This window comes from Pagrus major, chromosome 17, assembly GCF_040436345.1.
Source record: "Pagrus major chromosome 17, Pma_NU_1.0".
In the NCBI taxonomy this organism is placed as follows: domain Eukaryota; kingdom Metazoa; phylum Chordata; class Actinopteri; order Spariformes; family Sparidae; genus Pagrus; species Pagrus major.
Window position 1 is genome coordinate 25,004,009 of NC_133231.1, and position 19,924 is coordinate 25,023,932.

The 19,924-nt window shown below is 39.9% G+C and overlaps 1 protein-coding gene across 2 annotated transcripts; it reads right to left on the reverse strand.

Moving 5' to 3' along the window:
• Positions 1 to 2,021: 2,021 nt before the first annotated feature.
• Positions 2,022 to 9,462, reverse strand: psmc4 (proteasome 26S subunit, ATPase 4). 2 transcript variants are annotated; one of them, XM_073485903.1, is made up of 11 exons: positions 9,418 to 9,462; positions 8,686 to 8,784; positions 7,141 to 7,327; positions 5,999 to 6,145; positions 5,597 to 5,706; positions 5,391 to 5,484; positions 5,058 to 5,225; positions 4,857 to 4,933; positions 3,841 to 4,009; positions 2,614 to 2,669; positions 2,022 to 2,478 (listed from the first exon to the last, which is right to left on the reverse strand). In XM_073485903.1, exons 1-11 carry the CDS (start codon positions 9,448 to 9,450, stop codon positions 2,365 to 2,367), a joined length of 1,254 nt encoding a protein of 417 aa, XP_073342004.1. In that variant the 5' UTR covers positions 9,451 to 9,462; the 3' UTR covers positions 2,022 to 2,364. The 2 variants fall into 2 exon arrangements, with proteins under 2 accessions (XP_073342004.1, XP_073342005.1); XM_073485904.1 differs by lacking the exon at positions 9,418 to 9,462 and adding an exon at positions 8,951 to 9,024.
• Positions 9,463 to 19,924: the final 10,462 nt, after the last annotated feature.

A 19,924-nucleotide genomic window follows, 5' to 3' on the forward strand; every position in this document is an offset into this window, starting at 1 on the left:
CACAGGAGATTACATGTCACAGTCAAGGTAGGTAACTATGCTTTACATTTGATTAACTGACTTGTAAATACTCATATATAAATGTTAGTTCTGATTAATAAGGCAGAAATACAGCATGTTTGATTACATGAAAACATCAATACAAAGTAACTTTATTGTGGGTTTCTGATGGGGACGGTTAGCAAAATGGCCGTCCTACCACCCCTGTACAAGCTGTTTCCTCCCAGGCCCTCAGCAGCTCAAACCAGCCTGGATGCTTTGGTGTCAGCTTTGTGGTGTAGACTCTTCCTTGGACAGGACTTTGGGCGAAACCACTGGCTGAATAAAATCTTTGCCAAGATGTCCCAATGGCCAGTATTGGCAACCCTGCAGCTCTGTCCATACTATTTTGACCAGGTCACTTTCAGGCTTCCCACCAGAGAGCAAGTGAAACACAAGTAGGTACATCAAGTCATGTTCAGGGGGGTTCCCAAGCTATCATGGACCAAGGTCTGGGCTGTGCTTGCAGATTACATGGAAAATTCTAATTAGATTAGTCATTTTGTTTACTTTCTCTTCTTATTTTACTTCGATTAAATGTACTTGAGTCTGAGTCATTCCCCAAAGGACTTTGTTCCTCAGTCTCTCCATGCAAATCCAAAACACAGGCGGACAAGGGTCATGTTTGCTGTGTAGCTTGAGTTGTGTATTTGTTTTTCTTATACTGCAGCTTGGGTGCTATAATGAGTGATCTTCCCCCCACTTGTGGCCTGAAGGGAGAGCTACAACCTGAGGCTGCACTGCTTCGACTCATGGACAGACTTCAGACAGGAGAGGCAGAGTGCCACTGAGCGGCATGAAAGACTGCAATTAAGGACCGACCAGCACGGCCGGCCCACAACTGGCATCCACTTGAGTCGACTCTATCCACTCCAAGATCCAAACACTGGCAGGAGTATATCCACAAAAGATTATGTTTATGTGATGTATGGCTGCTGCCTCTAACTGCAAACAGCCTCAAGTTTTTGTCTCGTAGTTGTTACTAAATCTGTCTTATTACAAATGTGTTGAGCATGTGCCTGACCTTTTATCTAATGGATAACACTTTTATGTCCAAGTTCATTTTGACAAATGGTCAACAGGTAAGGGCAACTTTCCCATCTATATTGCTGGGGAACAGTGTCTGAGCAGCTGCTTTGGCAACATCTCTCAAAAGAACATGTTGCTGCAGGAAAAGGGCATCACTACTGACCAGTGCAAAAGTAATGTTGATATAGGCTACGCAATGTAAGACTGTAGTTTAGGTATTGTTGCATCAACAGAAGTCGTTGCCAGGGTTGCCACTAACACTAATTACTTTCATTACTTTCTTAATTACTCATTTAGTCCAGAAAAATTTAAATTTGTTCACCCAAAAATGAAAATTTTGTCCTAATCTACACACTCCCTGAGGTTAAATTTTGCAGCCAATAAAATATTTCTGGAGCTTCACAGCAAAACATCATTCTCTAAACAGCTGAAGTAGTAAAAAAAAAAAAGTCAGAATGCTGCAACAGTGTTTTGCTGTGAAGCTCCAGAAATGTTTTGTGGACTAAGAAACTTCACACCCAACTTTTTTTATCAGCATGATGACTGAATTTTCATTTGTGGGTTAACTGGTCCCTAAGAAAGTTCAGTCTCATTCCCAACTCCTCAAATTCTGACGGCTTGGGTTGGTAGGTAGGTCCAGCAGTATTTCACGAGTTGGGATTGAGACTCAAAGTCAACTCTCTCACAAATTGGACATTTAAGTTTAACGTCATAGAAGATTTAGAAAATCAGCTAATATTCCCATTTAAGAAGCTGGAGCCAGAAAAAAAAAATCAATCAAAATAAAGCCAATTTAAATTTAAATCACACAATCATTAAATTGACTACTAACTTCAGCTCTTTTCACAACAGCTGATGACAAGACAGACCATCACACAACGATGCTAGTTCTATAATCAAGCATCTTCCATTAAAAGTTATATTTCAAGGAAGAAAACACTCCAACATTTACATTTTTTATGGAAAACATCTTTAATGGATTGGTTATGTGAGTACATATAGATACAAATGTTCTATCCTAGCTACAGTCAGGGCCTGATATTTGTAGGAACCAGTAGAGTGCCTGTACAAAAAAACACTCCATCACATGGTAGTGTGTCTTCTCATAGCTGGAGACAGTGATAATCTGACGTTAGGCCTGGTGGTGCAGTGAGTAAATTTAGTCCAAAAATCTATTCAAGTCAGGGACTGCAAATCCACAAGACACACTGTGGATACAGACACACAGATGAAAATCAATAACAAACTTGTGTGTCTGGACACCTTTTTGTTTCGGGATGTATTTTTTTTTTCTCTCTACTTGTAGAACTCGTGCTCCTGCTCGTCCTTTTTGATGACGGTCTTGTAAGCTTTTTCAAAGTCTTTGGCCAGGACGATATACCTGTTCTCACGCACGGCCAACATGCCAGCCTGAAAAAAAAGCAAAAAAAGGAAGAGGGAAGAAATTTTTTTTTAAAAAAGACTGTTTGCATTTCCATTAGATTTTTATTTCATACGGCTCAAAGAAAAAGCATAAATCAACAAATAGTTAAAGCTCTAGCTCACCTCCTGGCAGATGGAGTTGATATCAGCTCCAGAGATCTTGTCTGGTCTGGCCACATCTGTGCATCAGTTAAGGATGACTGAACAACAAAGCAATGCCAAAATACAAGCAAAACATCTGACTATCTGAGCTGTGTTTAAACATAAAGCCACATCAGAATGATTCAGTGTAAACAAGATGCACACACACAGGCAGCATGTGTTGGCTAGAGTTTTCATTTTCGTCATCCGAGTTCATATTTTGAATATTTGTCAGTGTGTTTGCAGCATAAACAGTCCAGAACAACTACACATAAAGTGAGCGTGGTGGCATCCCCAGAGAGATGTAAAGATGTATGCCACAATATTTTACTCTACAGAGGAGAAAATAATCACTTGTTCACAGGCCCACAGGAAAATCGTCTCACACTCAGAGGTATGTGTTAAATGTGATACTGCTGCAACCAAATAAGTGACTCAAAGCCAAACATCACAGGTCATTAAGTCTGGCAGAACTGTGCAGGACAGCAGCAGAGAGTGAAGTTAATAAAAACACAGACACAGGATTAATGAGTTCCTGCTGTCAGCCTCTGTGTTGAGGAAAAGATCAAATACAATGCCAAGTCCACACTTGTATGACAGGAAGATTAGTACTAACACAGTACATTGTTACAGCTACTTGCTAACTGACTATGAATTATAAATATTGAGTGGATTTATACTGCACAATTTTAGCATTTTTGACACTGAGCAGACTTCCCATTATAAACTCAGTATCTATCCATCCACATAGACTGATTAACCACATGTACTTCACTATAAGCCTCACTTTCACTTTGCAATTTTGTCACCGGGCATGTGTCCATTAAAGACTAAAAGAATAAATAACGTGTGTTTTTGTCCTGTGTTGTTGGTAGTTGCTACTCTGGAAAACAGAAAGCGATATGGTTGTCTTTGCAACAAAGGTGGCGATAATAATACCACTTGAAAACGCTACGGGGGAAAAAGTTAAACAAAAGAATATGCAGCTGGGAGAAGGAGGAAACATTGGCTCAACAAAGGCAACAGTACAAACTGAAGCTGCATTTGCTGCACAGTATATAAAGAAAGTTCATTATTTTGTATTACGGTTAATCCATCAGGGGGTACAGGATGTCCTCTAAAACTAAAAGGTAATTTCTCATTCTGTTATACAGACACAAACACACAACCATGACTCAAACACGCTGTTATTAAAACCAAAAAGGATACAGTCCTCCAGGTCGACCTCCTCAGAGAGGTTCATTTTACTGGTGATGGTGGAGAAAATTAGACGTTTCTGCCTGCGGTCGGGCAGGGGGAACTCAATCTTTCTGTCCAAACGACCAGGACGTAGCAGGGCAGGGTCCAGCGTGTCTGCTCTGTTGGTTGCCATGATCACCTAAGGGGGAGTTCAAATGTCAGTAGGCATCATGTGAGCAAGATGGTAAACTGTATTTCGTTTGGTTTCACATGAAATGTTTGTTTATGGCTCACTGAAGGGAAGACAAAGGAGCAAAACTTGGACAGAATTCACCCATGGTATCTAGGGCAGTGGTTTTGCCAACCCTTTGAAACTTGGAACCCAAATAAAATGGAAAGACTTCAATCAATCACTGACCGGCAGATGAAGCTATGATTGTATTAAGAAGGTGCGTAACTGCACTGGTATTTATTTGTCCAGACCACCTGCAAAAGGCTGGTAAAATAAACAGAAGGTACCTGCTAGAGCTGGCAAAAATAATACCTTTTCATTGAAATGTAACACTTTGCATTGCCAGTAGAAACTAAATATATCTGGCAAAAAACAGTAGAAAGAGCACTTGCTTTGTTAATACTGTAACAGAAAGCACGATACAGAGCTACAGCTGTTCAGTTAACAGGATTTGTCGGTGAAATTTCTCAAACGTCTGCACAAAAAAAACCTTGAGAGAATGAATTATTCAAAGAAAAAACAGTTCCTAGAAATATGGCAAGGCTTTCTTTGTGCAAGACTGAGCTGCTTTTGCAAATAGCTTGTGGGCAAAATGTGCATTTTAGTTTTTGAAGACTGACAGACTTTTTGGGTGCTGGCTAAGCTGAATGAATGGACATTAGGCATAGTACCAATGACGTAGTGAAGGCAGGGCTGCTGTTCTCACTCTGAGTGCTCGAGCTCCATCAGTGGCAACACGAGTCAGCACAAATAGAGATGGTGCAGTCACAGGGGGAAAGTTAAGAGCTTTCTCAGACAGGTGGACTGGACTAACCTTGACATTGACGTTCTGGTCAAAGCCGTCCATTTGATTGAGCAGCTCAAGTAAGATTCTCTGAACTTCCCTATCAGCTGGAGAAGAAAAGAAAAAACAATGTCAGAGGGTACATTTTTAAAATGATGTTACGGCATTGACAAGGATGTAATCAGTGAAAATAACAAGTGTAAACCACATGTAAACCACACATGTTCATACCTCCAGTCTGTGCATCAAAACGCTTGGTGGCGATGGCATCAATCTCATCAATGAAGATGATGGCCGGAGCATTTTCCTTTGCCAGCCGGAAGACGTCCCGCACCATACGAGGGCCTTCACCCAAATACTTCTGGACAAACTCGGAGCCCACCACACGGATGAACGCCGCTGGGAACAGAGACATTGGACCAAGATTAATTTTTCATTTCACTGTACGTATTCCTTATCCATATCAATAATTATCAGAGATCTTTTCCTGATATGTTTGGGAAGATGGTTTACTCGGGTTTACTCGTGTAAATGACGTACAGTTCTTTGATATGAAGGACTTACCTGTAGTGTGGTGTGCCACAGCCTTGGCCAACATGGTTTTGCCACAACCTGGAGGTCCGTACATAAGGACACCCCTGGGTGGGTCAATGCCAATCTGAGAATGGATATAGAGCTGAGTTAATACATATCTATGCATATACATATCATGTTATTTTCCTCACAGTGATGAGTTTAAAAAAATGTCACATTTCTTTCAAATATCTGACCTGTTTGTAGAGCTCAAAGTGTGTGAGTGGCAGCTCTACAGCTTCTCGGACTTCCTGCTTCTGAATGTCCATACCACCAATGTCAGCATACATCACATCTGGCTTTTGGTCTGGGAAGAGAAGCACAGAGAAAAATAAAAGCTATATCAGCAAGGCTATTTAAGCATAGCAAACTTTGTACAATATCTCCAAATTTCTTCAATGGTTTCAAGAGAATGGCATCTATGTTTTTGTTTTTTTAAGATTAATGTTTGCCAATGTAAAAAAAGAATTACAAAGTGTGAATACAATCTTCTGTAACACGTGTAGGAAAAAAAAAAGCAGCCTCCAGTTATGATCATGGTCGTCCTTGTTGAGGCGCTATTAAAAGAGGCCCTTAAATCCTCTGAGAGAGTTGTTTACCTGACGTCAGCATCATGATGCTGCTGTCAGCTTCAGGAGGGAGCACATCCACCAGGGCGTTGCTGTGCTTGTGCAAGGCCACTGAGGCATTGGGCTTAAGCAGCTCTCTGTCAATGGTGCTCAGGATGCGCACATAGTAGTTGGACCCTGAGTGGAGAACGAGGGTGAATAAAAGGCGAGCGAACACAGGAACAGAACTCATTACACATTTAAAACACGTACTTCACACTGAATAATTAAAATATGACAGACTCTCTTCCAGGTTTCTCTCAAGACTCTGCAAGCCTGAACATGATAAAGCATTCAAACATACAGCTTGTATGCATCAACTGCCATTTCATTAATCTTTTATTCTCAGCTTTATCTATTCAGTTATTTATTTTCACAGAAAGTAATTTTGAGTCTATATTATTCTCTAATTCCGTCTCACAATCAGGATAGAAGAATAATGATCCTACATCTCAGATGACCTCCTTCCAGCCAATCATGCTTGGTGTACATCAAGTGGTATTCAAGACCAAAGCTTTCTTTCTTCACCAACCAATCAACATCTCATTCAAATCCGACTTGTCGGTGAAGTTTGAACTTTCTCACTAAGGTACACTGTGCTCAAATTAAGTTGTTTTGACTGCACAAGTGAGCCCAGTTCTGTAAAATTGTGGTTATTACTCAAGTCTGGTTTAAATACTCTGATTCTAAAAAGTAGTCACAACTGCTAGTGACATGTTCTCTAAAATCTCCCATAGATCTTAATATACGCAGACTATTTGGTCACTGATTACAAGCAGCACATCTCATTTCCAGGCGCAGCTGTAATCATATCCATTCAGGCTTGGGTTTCTGTGATTTTTAAAATGTATAAGGTCGATCTCGGGTTTGTGCAAAATATTCACAGCCCCTTCTCTCTGTCAGGCAGACATTTTTTGACCTGTGAGGACCTCTAGTGCCAATTCAAAGCCATTCTGCAAACTTTCCATTTGGAACATTATGAGATGCCGGTGATGCTCTATGGGACTGACGGCAGTTTCAAAAAGGAGCTTCCTCTACATTTTTTATTCGTTAAAGTAAATACTGTCAGCACATAATTATTTTTGATCGATGTAGGTCTTTCAGATTTATGCAGTTTTTTCTTTTAACAGTACCTGTGGTGGAGCCAACAATGGCTGTGTTCTGGTCAACAGCTTCCAGGAACTGGCCAATGACAAGTGGGATGCTCTGTATCCTCTTCACCTCCTCCTGAGCATGCAGGAACTCTTTCTTCAGGTTCTTCTGCTCATCTTTGATGTACTCCTCCTGCACCTCCAGGAACTCCAGCTCCTGCTGCAGCTTCTGCAAATGTACAAAAAAGAGAAGAAGAAAGACAGGTGAGATCACAGAGTACTGTAAATCTGCTTGCTGGAGATCATAGACCAAAGCTGTGGACATACACACAGTTGAAGATTTTTTTTAAAACTCCTTATAAAGGAAAAACAAATCAAAATCACAATGCAGTCACGCTAACAACAACAGTCACTTCCAGGTAGAAAACTGGTGGTTGATTTGTATTGTGGAGAAATGTGAAATCAACAAAATTGTTTATTTCTGTGGTCATTTTCAGCTGTAACTGTGATGTTTAAAGATATATAGCTAAACGTGTTTGCCCCACATATCTGGCGTTTCTGCAGTGCGTATTTCATGTACTGTGTTGCTTTGCTAGTGTCTTTGATATCTACACAACAGCAACATCTCAGACTAACTGCTAGTTTGGGTAAACTCAAGCTGTCATTTTCTTTAACAGGTAAATTAGCTCTCCATTTGTACGTAATCAGTCTAGCAGAAAATCATTCCTGCGTCTTGGAGAAAAACATATGACTAAATTGAAAATGATGACTCCATACACTCATTATCAATTTAGTCATATCAATTTAGATACACTGTCGGGTTTGTAGCCAACGAAGTCTTTTAAATTTTGATATTTGCTGGCAACAGGCGCTTGAAAGCTATTAAAAAAGCCAGCAGTGCTGTGTGTGGCAGCAGAGACAGCAGCTGTCAACTGAGCCACTGTATATAAATATATACTGTATGTACAGTGGTGGATGAAATATCCAGATCCTCGACTTAAGTACAGGTATTAATGCCACACTGTAAAAATAAATAGTTCATGACAAGTAAAAGCCCTGCATTCAAAACCTTGTTTAACTAAAAAAGTATATAAGCGTTATTGGCAAACTTACTCATTGTGCATTAAAATGGGAAAATCTCAGTGTTTTGATGTAATTTACGAGGTTATTGGATTTATATTACTGCTGCATTAATGTGCATGTTGAATTTTACTGGTGTAGATGTTAAAGGTTTAGCCATCTTAACTACTTTACGTATTGTTGGGTAGTTTAATCTATAGTAATGCATCATATTATATAAAATCATAATTTGTTTGCTTCTGACATGTACTGGAGACGAAATATAAAGTTGCATATATTAGTAACAGGTCATCAAAGTACATGTACCTAGAAGTTTGTTTCAAATGTTTCTGCTTTATATCAGTCTTTGTCAGGAACCATTACAACTTAAATTCAAGCAAACTACAGCCACAAAGACACAGAGTAAAACCTATGAATTCACTTTTGAAGACTATAGTTTTTTAATATTCAAACAGATTTTGGATAGATTTATAACTTCTAACACAAATGTATGAGAGGCTATCAGACCTTGTATCTGCTGTAAAGGTCCTCGAGATCTTCTGGTTCTGGTGCCAGGAAAGACAAACCTGTCTGAGGTCTGGAGGTCAGTATTGCCGGCATCTCGTCCTGTAAAAACCACATTTAACATGATGTGTCATATTTCACACCACACATCAGTGAAGACCTTGTACTGTTTTTCATCAAAACAAAAGGAAAAACATATTTATGACACAGCATACGTTCAGCTTAGTAACACAGGATAGCAAAGAGAGCTAACTGTACAGAAACATACCAATAAACAACAACTGTCTGCTCGATAATGACACTGCACCTACTGGAGACAAACACTAGCTTGGCTAACCTTAGCTCGTTGACTGCTAGCTAACTTTAACGGCTCGCAAAAGCAAAAACGAATTACTTGAAGCCATTTAAGAGGCACCGAAACACAATAAAACCATCCGCCAAATGATTAACAACAAGCCTTTACGAATATAGTTCTCTAAAAAACCCTCATCGATTACCTCAATCAACAAATCATGCTAAAGCTAGCAGCTAACTTGCGTGACATAGCAACTGAACTGAGTAGAGAATGAATTGGCAGGTTTACGTTTCGACAGCGTTAACCAGCTAACGAATGGTAAAAGATTGCGACGAACGACTGTTGACAGCAAGACTCAAACACGTATATTTACAAAAGCATTTCACAGAAACTCCGTTAATTTAGAGTAGAAAACAGGAAACAATATCACTGATTCATACCGGACTCTTTTCTACAGCTACGATATCCTCCATGTTGAATTCTGCCCTACCGACTGACGTTATGACGTAAGACGTTGGCGGAAGGTTTTATGGGTAATGTAGTTCATGGCAAGATAAAGTATTTTAATTGTTTCAGGGACAAAACAATAATAATAAACATGATAACAACAACAACAATAATAATAATATAATAACAATAATAATAATAATAATGTATTGATATAGCATCTTTCTTAACAAGGTGCTTGTACAAATAATAAATAAAAAATACAATACAGAGAAGTTAAAAGACAACAGCATAATGCCAAATACACAACACTAAATCCGAATAATATAAAATATAGAAAGAATTAAGTTTCAAAAAACATCAGACAGTATTATGAAAATACAACACACCAAGAGACGAACAGCTATCCTTAAAATAAAAAATAAAAAAAACAACCTTTTAATAAAAATGAATTTTTAAAAGAGATATAAAAGTGGTTACTGAGCTATTCAACCCGTGGTCCTCAGGCAGGTTGTTCTGGAGTCTGGGGGCATTTATAGCAAAGGCCCAGTCACACTTGTTCACCAACCTGGGCATTATGAAGGCAGGTTCACTTATAAGTACTTATAAGTAAAAAATATAAAATAAACAAAAACTTACTGTTTGTAGTGATGCATGTTTATGATGCATTAGCTGTTAATATGACCTTTGTTGTGGGCTGAAGGAGTGAGTTTAGCCAAACTTTTAAAGTAAATATTACCATATACATATAAATACAAATGAATATTAATATTAATAAATAATAAGGTAAAATCATTATTTCCGTACACAGGATGGTGTAAGGGTTTGATGATTTACATGACTAGATTTTTTTTCACAGCTTTACCACAGGGAAGTGGGTGTGCAGAAAGTTAAGATATCCTGTTGCAGAGCTAGGGGTCCTCACATTTCTGTATTCTCGGTGTGAAAATGCTTCAGGGCACACCATGACAGTTTCCATTCAGGGCTCAACTGAAAAAACAATGGGTAAATATGAAAGATACATTTTTTCCCCTGTGTGGGGGGACACATGGAAAAGTACACCATTGTCTATCAGCAGGGCCTATGTCTTCATCTGAGAGGATGGTGGTTTGTTAAAAGGGCATCATTACATCTTGGTCTAGCAATCTATTACTCACCCGTGTGGGCAGTGGGGAAATTGCAAGATTGAGTGAACCATGCACGATAAGAGTCAGCAAGTGAATTTTTATTCCAGTCTATTCTTGATTTTGATCCTGCAGTAGACAGAACAATCTCCACTCAGTTTACTCTATTTTTTAAAACAAATTTTCCCATCACACAGTCTTTATCGGCAGATGGCCTCACAGTAAATTCTCGATGTTGCTGACAAAAGAAATCTAAGGAGGTATTTGCTTTCAATACAGTCAGAAGCCCAAGAAGAGGAGAGTAAGAGGACCTGGAGTGGAGATTGTTTTGTTGAGTGTTTATTATAAGATCAAGAATAAACTGTCAAGCTCATCAAAGTGCTCAGAATAAAACGTTTGAACATCTCCAGTGTAATGTCAGCTGAACAAAGTTCGTCTGCTGATGAAGAAAGCAAAATACTGTTAATACTGTTTTTTTTTGTTTGTTTTTGATCTTTAATTATTTGCTATGCTATTTTTGTTCTGTCAAATACAATGATACTTTAAATGTAAACCTGTAAGTTAGAATTACGTTTTGAAAGATTCAGAGGTGTGATATCTTCCAACCTTAGGAGGAAGTGGTGTAACATACGCCTGCATACACTTCATCTGTCATAACTCAGAGGAGCCAACGTCGTCATTTTAATTCGTCTTGAGTCGAGAGACATGTTAAAAATCCTTTTGTCAGAAGTGACTGAATGGGGATGGATACAATGGATGTTTTTCCTCTTCGTGGTCTCAGGTAGGCATAAAATGTATGACTCAGATGAAAGATGTGTGTGTTTGTTACAGGGATCCTAAACTTGTCATTACAGAAAAAAATTGCGATTTACTCATTTTGCAAATCAGTTTTAGTACAAATGTTCTGCAGGCGTGAGGTTTCATTCAGGTCATTTTAACCGTTCTTCTGTGGTTTCTTTGCTGTGGCGAGGACACAGATGTGCGTACGTATACTCTGGTGTATTTGTCATATATGCAACGACAACGAGCTTCAGGTTAGATGAAGAATAACATTGGACTGTTAATGGTTTGATTTTTTAGTTGCTCAATAAGTAGAGAGATCCCTCAAACCTAGCTTTATGTTAGTGCAGTCACATCGTTACCGATCAAATCAAATTACATTTCAAACCTCCTGTAAATTCTGTTTCTTATTCAGCAAATGCCCTTTTCCCCCAATTTAGAGCACCAGTGGATGTAGGGGACTCCAGTTCCATTGTTACAATTGTTATTCTGTTATAACTTTGAAAACTGTTCAGACTTGATAAAAACAATCTGGATTTGACTGAAATCTTTGAGCTGACACTAACCTTGGTCATGACAGTTTTTACTACACTAAATTCTTCCCCCTTGCTGGACTTTTACGTAGCATATTTGCACTCCTACAGCTTAAGTCAACAAAGTTCAAGCTCATGCTCTTCTAGTTACAGACATAAAACTGATCGAACATTTGACCATCACATTTTTTTTATCTTCAAAATGTTTGTCTGTCTTTAACAGAAATCTATGGCTGTATCTCTACTGCTTTGTTCAGTAATCTGAAATATAGATTATGGAACTGCAGCTGTCACGTGATCATAAATCCAAAATAGTTTTCTGTTTTAAGCTGAAAATTGGTTGGTCAAAGGTCTCAATAAAAAAACACAATTGTGGTCTTTGCTTGTCGCTGTATTCATATCATCATAACGCAGTTCTGATAGAACAAGAAAGGCAGAAACTGCTTCGTCACCCTTGTTTCATTTTTATTTTTATGTTGTTTCAGGTACTTGCTCCCAGGCCACAGTTAACCAGCCTCCCGTGCTCACTGCTGCTCTGGGTCGTGATGCTATTATGCCGTGCCAGCTCAATCTTTCCAAAAATGTGAAAATGGTCATTCGACCAGTTCTGTATTGGGCGGTCTTACCACAGGATGCTGAGGATGAAAAACTGTGGCCCCCCTCTGAGAAATATAAGGAACGTGTTGACCTTCTGGACGAAGATCTGTACTCTCCAAACAAGTCCATACTCTTCAGGAATGTCCAGTGGGCTGACAGTGGGAGGTACCAGTGCAAAGTCTCCATCACCACCAAGGCGGGACGTTTTAGGATATTAGGAAATACAAGTTTACTGGTGGTTCATGGTAAATACAATATTTTAGATGTTCATTTTCAATGTATTGGAACAGTTCTGACTTTAACTCAAGCCATGTTAAAGTCAGAACTGTTCCAAGATTCTCGGCGCTAACTCAGGACCTCTTTCTGGGATGGACGAGGACTATTAGGGCCTATAACGAGGCTCGAATATGTGTCATGCGCCTCTGCTTCAGACATCTTCTCTCCAGAGCTGCGCAGCTATCTGCACCCGACCTATGCAACACATTTACTGTGACTACAGTCATCACAGAACTTCTCAAGAAATATTGACATGCATTGAAAAAGATCAACTTCTGAGCATTGTTGATTAAGTTATAAATGTCAGTGACGTGAGAAAGAACAGACATAAACAAAAGTCTGACTCATTTATTTTGGAAATTATCTAAAATCTTACATGATTATTACAATGTTACATGGAGCTTTGGTTTGTTGTTAAAGAAACTGAAGTCCTCGTCCTTCTCTAGTGCCTACACATGACGTTTGTGTAGAATTGTCACTGTCACATTTGTTATGAATTATAAGGGCATTTTTGTGTGTTTCACAGCTGATTATTGGCTGTTTACACACTCAGTTTAAGTAAACTTAAATGGCCATTTGCCTCAAGTCCACCACTATCAGTCCACCACTTTGGTCCAAACTGAAATATCTCAACTGGACAGAGTAGACGATACCTTTTGGTTCTAGTCAGGTTTAAAGTTAGCTCTTGATTGTAGGGTTGAGCACAGAATGACTCTGTCTTATTTATAGGTTTTTGTCAGCTTCCTGCAGCAACCTGTCTTTGGTTTCCTTTGTCTGGAAAGAAAAGAGGTCAAATTCTGCAGAAAAACTTTTATCTCTCTTTTCCATGTTCACGCTTAACCAGGTTTCTGAGAGGAGCCCATGCAAAATAATTCAAACGAAAGCCTATTTTCAGAGCTGCTCTACATGTTTATCGCAGAACATGTGAACAGTTTCTCTAATTTTATGCCTTAAGTTAATCTCTTAGGCCTGGATGTCTGACATTTTATACTGGTGTAGTTGACAAGATGTCAAAGGTATCTGTGGGGATTTTCATAGCACTGACATAAACAACACATCCTCATACCTAAACACCAAAATGGGTCAATTGTGTGTCTCCAAAACGACCGGCTGATCGTGTCCTGTTTGTTGTTATACAGATATTACTTGTTTTAGATGATGCAAAAACAACGTCTTTGAGCCATGTTTGAGCTGATGTAGTTGCCAAACAAGCATATTTTCAGAAACCAGAAGATATTCCCTTTCAAATGAAGCCTCACATATGCAATTATACCTTACCGTTCTTGTGTTATAATATAAAAACAATAGGTGGGTCTAAAGAGGTTGAGGAAAAATAGTTCTATACTCTATATCTATATCATATATTATATATTATATATATATGGGTCCTCAATATGAAGAAAACTTCATGAAAATAGAAAAACCTGCAGTACAAGCATTTGTGTTTAAGTGTGAGCTGTAACATGCCCGGTATCTGTCCGTCTCTTTTCAGACACCATGACCTTTAACCTCACCAGCCACAATGACTCTCTGCTCTGGTGTGAAGTAAACGTGACCCATGATCCCGGATTTGTTTTGACCATCTTTCACGATGGATACAAACTCCAAACTGGCGACTCAGCTTCAGTGGATTATAACTCGTCTCTGCCCTTCGTCACGCTCTCTGAGACTGTTTTTCTGAGGAGCGACGGAACATATGAGTGTCAGCTGCACCTAAACGAAGACCTGATAACAACAAGCATCTTCCACTACCCTCCACCTGGTAATAATCTGCTTCCTGATCTGATCTAGTTTTCATGCATGCACATTACACTATTGTGTAGATCTTACCAGAATCGCTGTAACTTTTGGAGGATACCTGCTTTATTTACTCATTTAGACTGATGATGCTTCATATTTACTTCAGATAACATTACAGCTCAGTAATAAAACTGTAAAAGTGGGGTGATAGTTTGATAATAAAGAGGTCATAATTAAGTTATACCACGTAATAACACGGTACTAGCTTGTTATTAATAATGGGTAAACATCAGACTGAATGTTATGTAACAGGGTAATAAGTGGCCTAAAATTCAATATCATTTTAAAAGCGGCAGGCAGTTTTAAAAAGCAATATGTCAACATTAAAGTGAAGACTTGTTTAATCTTAGTGTTTTCTTTGAAGTGGTTGAAGAACGTGAAGATGCTGTAAAAAATGTCTCAGCTTCCGTTGGTGAGTCTAAATATTTTTTTCTTGAAAAGATCAATTCACATTAATTACAAAAAGACATTTATAGACCTTGTGGTTGCTTTAATGTTGTTACTGGGTTGAGTTTTCATTGCCTTTTTTCATTACTTTTCTTTTCTTTGTAATTTGGCTGAATTTTCCTTTAATTTCAACTTGCTTATAAAGGAGAATGAACACTGCATCATCCTGTGAGCAGAATTATACTTTACATCTGTGTTTTTCTGTTTGTCAGAGCCAGACATGGCGGTGTATCAAGAGCCGTGGCACCTGTATTTAGCCCTCCTCCTGGTGCCCATCATCGTCCTGCTGGTCCTCCTAACTGCCCTGCTGATGCGCATACACTGAGTTTGTTCACATCTGGCTCAAACAGAGAGGCTTAACAATGGAGATCCAGGCTGTCAGCAAACAAAGAGTCTCTCATCTTCAAGACCAAAGTCATTCATAACCAGGGACAATCAGCCTCAAGTTAAAAGAGCAACAAACTCTAAGCGAACTGTTCCTGCTCTGCTCTGTCCTAAGTCCCATTACCGTACATCTTAATGGTTCAACAAGGCTGCCATTTCAGTGTGTGTGTCTTTCTTTTCCCCACATTTTGGAAAACCCAATCAGCCCTCAGAATCCCAAAAACCAGTCTGCACCAGTCCCTTGTTTCATGGCTCAACTCACAAACCTCCATTAAAGATCCCTGGTTGTCTCCTACAAATCCAATTTATATTCAGCTATTTGCAACAGCAAACACATTCTGAGGTAATGCCGACCGAAGTACGTTAAGTTTCTATTAACATAATGAGGAAATGTACCTGGTAGGTTGTGAAAATGTTAATAGCAGTAAAATGTTCACTGACAACGTATTTCATTTGTTTTCTACCAAACTAGGCAATCCAAACACTATCAACTCGCAGCTCAGCACAAAAACACGTGTAATGTCTCTTTTTCTATCGTGAAAACTATTCAACAAAGCTGAGAAAGAAATAAAAATAAAAGAGCGCAGCGTTTTAACACATTAAAAGTCTGATCTTTACAGGTCAGACAGAGGGAATGTAAACGTCCGGCCCTTTGACACTTTTTACAACAATTTCTCCACTCATTCACAGTGTAAACCGTATGAAGTTTAATATCCTGCATATTTTTGATATTAACCTTTTACCCATTTACCTGCAGATGTACAGTACATCTCAACGGCACTACTTATTAAAATTACTGACTGATTCTCTGAGTCTTTGTCTACGAACAAAATGAGACTTAAAAAGGTTTCGATGTCAAAAAGATTTTGTATTGAATGAGCCAAATTGTGTATCTATTTTGCTGATGTTGTTCAAACTGCATAACTTATAAAAAAAACAGTGTGAAGTGCATGAGATTATATATTCAACATAATGCTGTTTATATTTAATTACTTTTGTTGACTGTTTTTCTGTCTGACTTTTCTTTCCTTCTTTTTCAAAAAGAACAAAAACAAAACAAAGGCAATTAAATGAAACTAAAACTGAACACTATGTGGCTGTGGCGCTTATATGACACATACATAGACTGTTATTACACAGGTTTATTTTTTTCTGTCTGCTCTTAGGTTAAATATAGTCGGTTGTTGGCTTCAGTCGTGTTTTTATTTCTCAGTAATGGTTTGCTTTACACATCTGTCAGATAATGAAAGTCAAACCACATCCGCAGATTCTTCTTTCATCAGAAATGTTTACTGTCGCTTCTTTTTCTTCAGTTTTTCGACATCAGTTCTTTTCAATTCTTTCTGTCCGCCTGTATTTAAATGAAAAAAAGATGTTTCTCTCACTTCATCGCCCTCTAATGGCGACTGATTGCAGTTGCACAAACCAATTCTCCCTTAGTAAAACTCCCTTAGTACTGTGACTGAAGTTAATATGATAAATAAAAAATACAACCACAAGGCATTGGCCTGACTTTAAGAATAAACCTGGTTTACACATGATCAAATCACATGAGCGAATCTGTGTCTGAAATTCACAAAAGTCAAATCATCTCTTAATTAATCATCAAATCATCAAACTGTTTGGTTTTTTTGTACAAGCATCACTGAAGATATGAGTTCATATTTGTGGACAATGAAGAGAGTTGATCCTCTGTGCCTCTTACTGGGTGAGCGATATTCATCCTCACTTGTGTTGTTACTGTGACTGAAGTTAATCCACATATTTAAAAAGATGAAAGGGGATGTTAGTGGAATTAAGGACACAGGAAGGACACACACACACACACACGCAGAGGAACGGTGCATTTGTCAGGGCGAGGACATGGATGCAATCAGCACAGTAATCCCGACTACTGGCATAATGAAATGGCCAAAATGAGAGATCAGCACACACACACACACACACACACACAGAGAGAGAGAGAGAGACACAAACACACACTCAGTGGACTGATTCCCTTCTGAGCAGTCAAAGAGTGAATCAGTGCACCTTGGTCAGGGTGTGTGAGGGTGTGTGTGTGTGTGTGTGTGTGTGTGCCTGTGCCTGTGTATATGTGGGTTAGTCTTCATCAGAAAGCTGTGGTGGTGAGAAAACGTGGGTTTGAAATAGGGCAGTTTCAAATATGACAAAGGCGAGAGCAGGTCACGATTGAGGTGAATCAAAAGGAAACTTTCCGTGCACCAGATGTGTGATGTGAAGCTGATGTTAGTCAGAGCAGAAGGAATATATTGTAACACCCGAATCGACAGAATGGATGTTCTGCAAATCACGGTTATGTTGCGACTTTACGTTTCTTAAGGTTCAATTTCACATTTTATGTTGCGACAACGCTGTTCTTATGATCTGGTTTAGTTTAGGTTAAGGAAAATTTTATGTTTTGATTTAACAAAAAAAAAAAAGGAAATCTAAATGTTTTTAAATAAAATAGCCCTTTCTGGTGTAACACACCGTGCAGTTCCTCTGTGATATCAGTGACCTGTTTGCCAACACGTGGGGGTTTCTGGAAGGGATGAAAACATCACGTAAAATCACCGTTGCCATGACAACGGCTCTACACTTCCTCCTCCTCCTCCTCCTCGTCCTGCTTCTCCATCCCTCTGCTGCAATGCATCACACCCTCCCCTCCTCCTCCTCCTCCCCCCTTCTCCTCCCTCCTCCTGCATGCACCTCCCACCCCCCAGCCGTCACCCATCCCAAAGACTGATTAGCGCGGCATCCTTCCACTGACACACCATGTAATTTTCTGGAGGTTACTGATTTGTGTGTGTTTTGTCTCCGCTTTTTTCTTAATTTTGACGCGTCGGTCAGCAGCTCCAGGAGGGATATGCGTGTCTCCAAAAGACATTTCCCACCGTGCGCGTCTTCATAGAGGCATTAAGAAGAAGAAGGACATTACTTATCCTCCTTTTTTTTCTGTGTTGTGCTCCGATTACTAAAATCTCTCCGATGGTCGCAGAGGGACTCCGAGCATCTGACTGCTTGACGCGGGATGGAAGCCGCCGTCCACCTCTGACCCATCAATAGGAGGACGAGACGTTTCAAGGATATCGGTGAAGACAAACTGCAGGATTTGTTGTTTTGGAAAAAAAGGGGGGGTTTAATTAAGAGGTGACAGGTAAAAAAAAGAAAAAAAATAGACGCTGGATGGGATTTTTAAACGAGGACAGACAGGATTTCATGCGTTTTATGAATCTAAATCCACAGATTCGGGATAAGTTGTAGGTTCGTGTGCGATCAAGTCGTCACAGCCACACCGCTGGAATGCACAACCCAATTACGCACGTTTTTTAGCCTCCAAAGACGCACGGACGCGGTGTAAATAACCTCCCCCTCCCTCCGCCCCCTGCATGCCTCTCACACTGGTGTCATGTGCTGGTGACCCGTCCACCTGAAGCCTGCGAGCAGCTAAACAAACCATATGGCTCACCTGTTGGGCACAAACAGAGGGATGACTCCGCTTGAGTGAGCCTGGAGCCTGGAGCTTAATCGTGTAATTGTGAAACTGCAAAGCAATAACACTGATGTGAGGCAATAAGATAATAATAATAATTTTAAAAAAATAAAGTTGATAATAATTCTTCCGAAGCCAAAGAGAGCGAGAGGAGACTTTAAAACTGCTTCCGTTTGTCACTCTGCTCACACTGTGGCTCTGTCAAGCACTGACGCTCCTGTTTTTATTTATGCCCAGGTCACATCAGCACTCACACATGAGGGGAGAAGAAGTCAGGGAGTGCTGCTTAATGTTTCCTATCGAAGGCGTTCATGCATGCAACATTTTGACATTTTAACAGACTTTTTTTCTGCACAGCCACTCCGGCTCCATTGCACTCTGTCTCTCTCTCTTCCATTTTCAACACAAAACTCTCAGCATCATCCCCCTAAAGATTTCAGTTTCCCAGTAGCTTTTATTGCTAATCACTGAGAGTGCCATTTATCGACCAGCCTGTGGAGTCACAATACTGGAGTCTCACTCTTAAGGGCGTGCCACAGAGTATAAATAGTTGAACAAAGGCCTCTTTTGGAGGGACAACAGGCCGAAACCTGAAACCCGGTGTGATTCCTCCCTCTGGTAACTCTACACGGTGGCACACTGACTCTGCAGCAGCACAGAGTGAGGGTAGAGCAGGCAAGGCAGCAGGGCACACGCCCTCCACACCACCGCTGCTGCTGTCAGATTGTTCAGGTGCTTCAGAAGACCAGATCAGCAAGAAGACCCACCCACCCCTCCTTGCAGCCTCAGCTGAAAGAAGAAGGGGGGAAAAAGGGAGGAGAAGAAGAAGACACCACACCCAGAAGAGCCTCCTCTTCTCACCCCCTGAGTCTCTTAATCACAGCCAGGACATCTCTGGCATCTAAGTGCTCATCGCCCAAGTTGGAATAGCTGCTGTAGATCTCTCTTGTGTCTCCTATTCTGAGGTGTGTGTGTGTGTGTGTGAAAGAGAGAGAGAGAGAGAGAGTGTGTGTGTGGTGTTTTGACGCCGCTGAGAGCCGCCACCGGTCCTCTCTCTCCTGTCAGG

Coding starts and splice junctions, on each gene's coding strand:
- psmc4 (XM_073485903.1), bottom strand. CDS start 9,450: ATGGAGGATATCGTAGCTGTAGAAAAGAGTCCG. Junction 5,485..5,596: donor ACTTTGAGCTCTACAAACAG/GTCAGATATTTG, acceptor ATCCATTCTCAG/ATTGGCATTGACCCACCCAG. Junction 4,934..5,057: donor TTTTGATGCACAGACTGGAG/GTATGAACATGT, acceptor TTTCTTCTCCAG/CTGATAGGGAAGTTCAGAGA.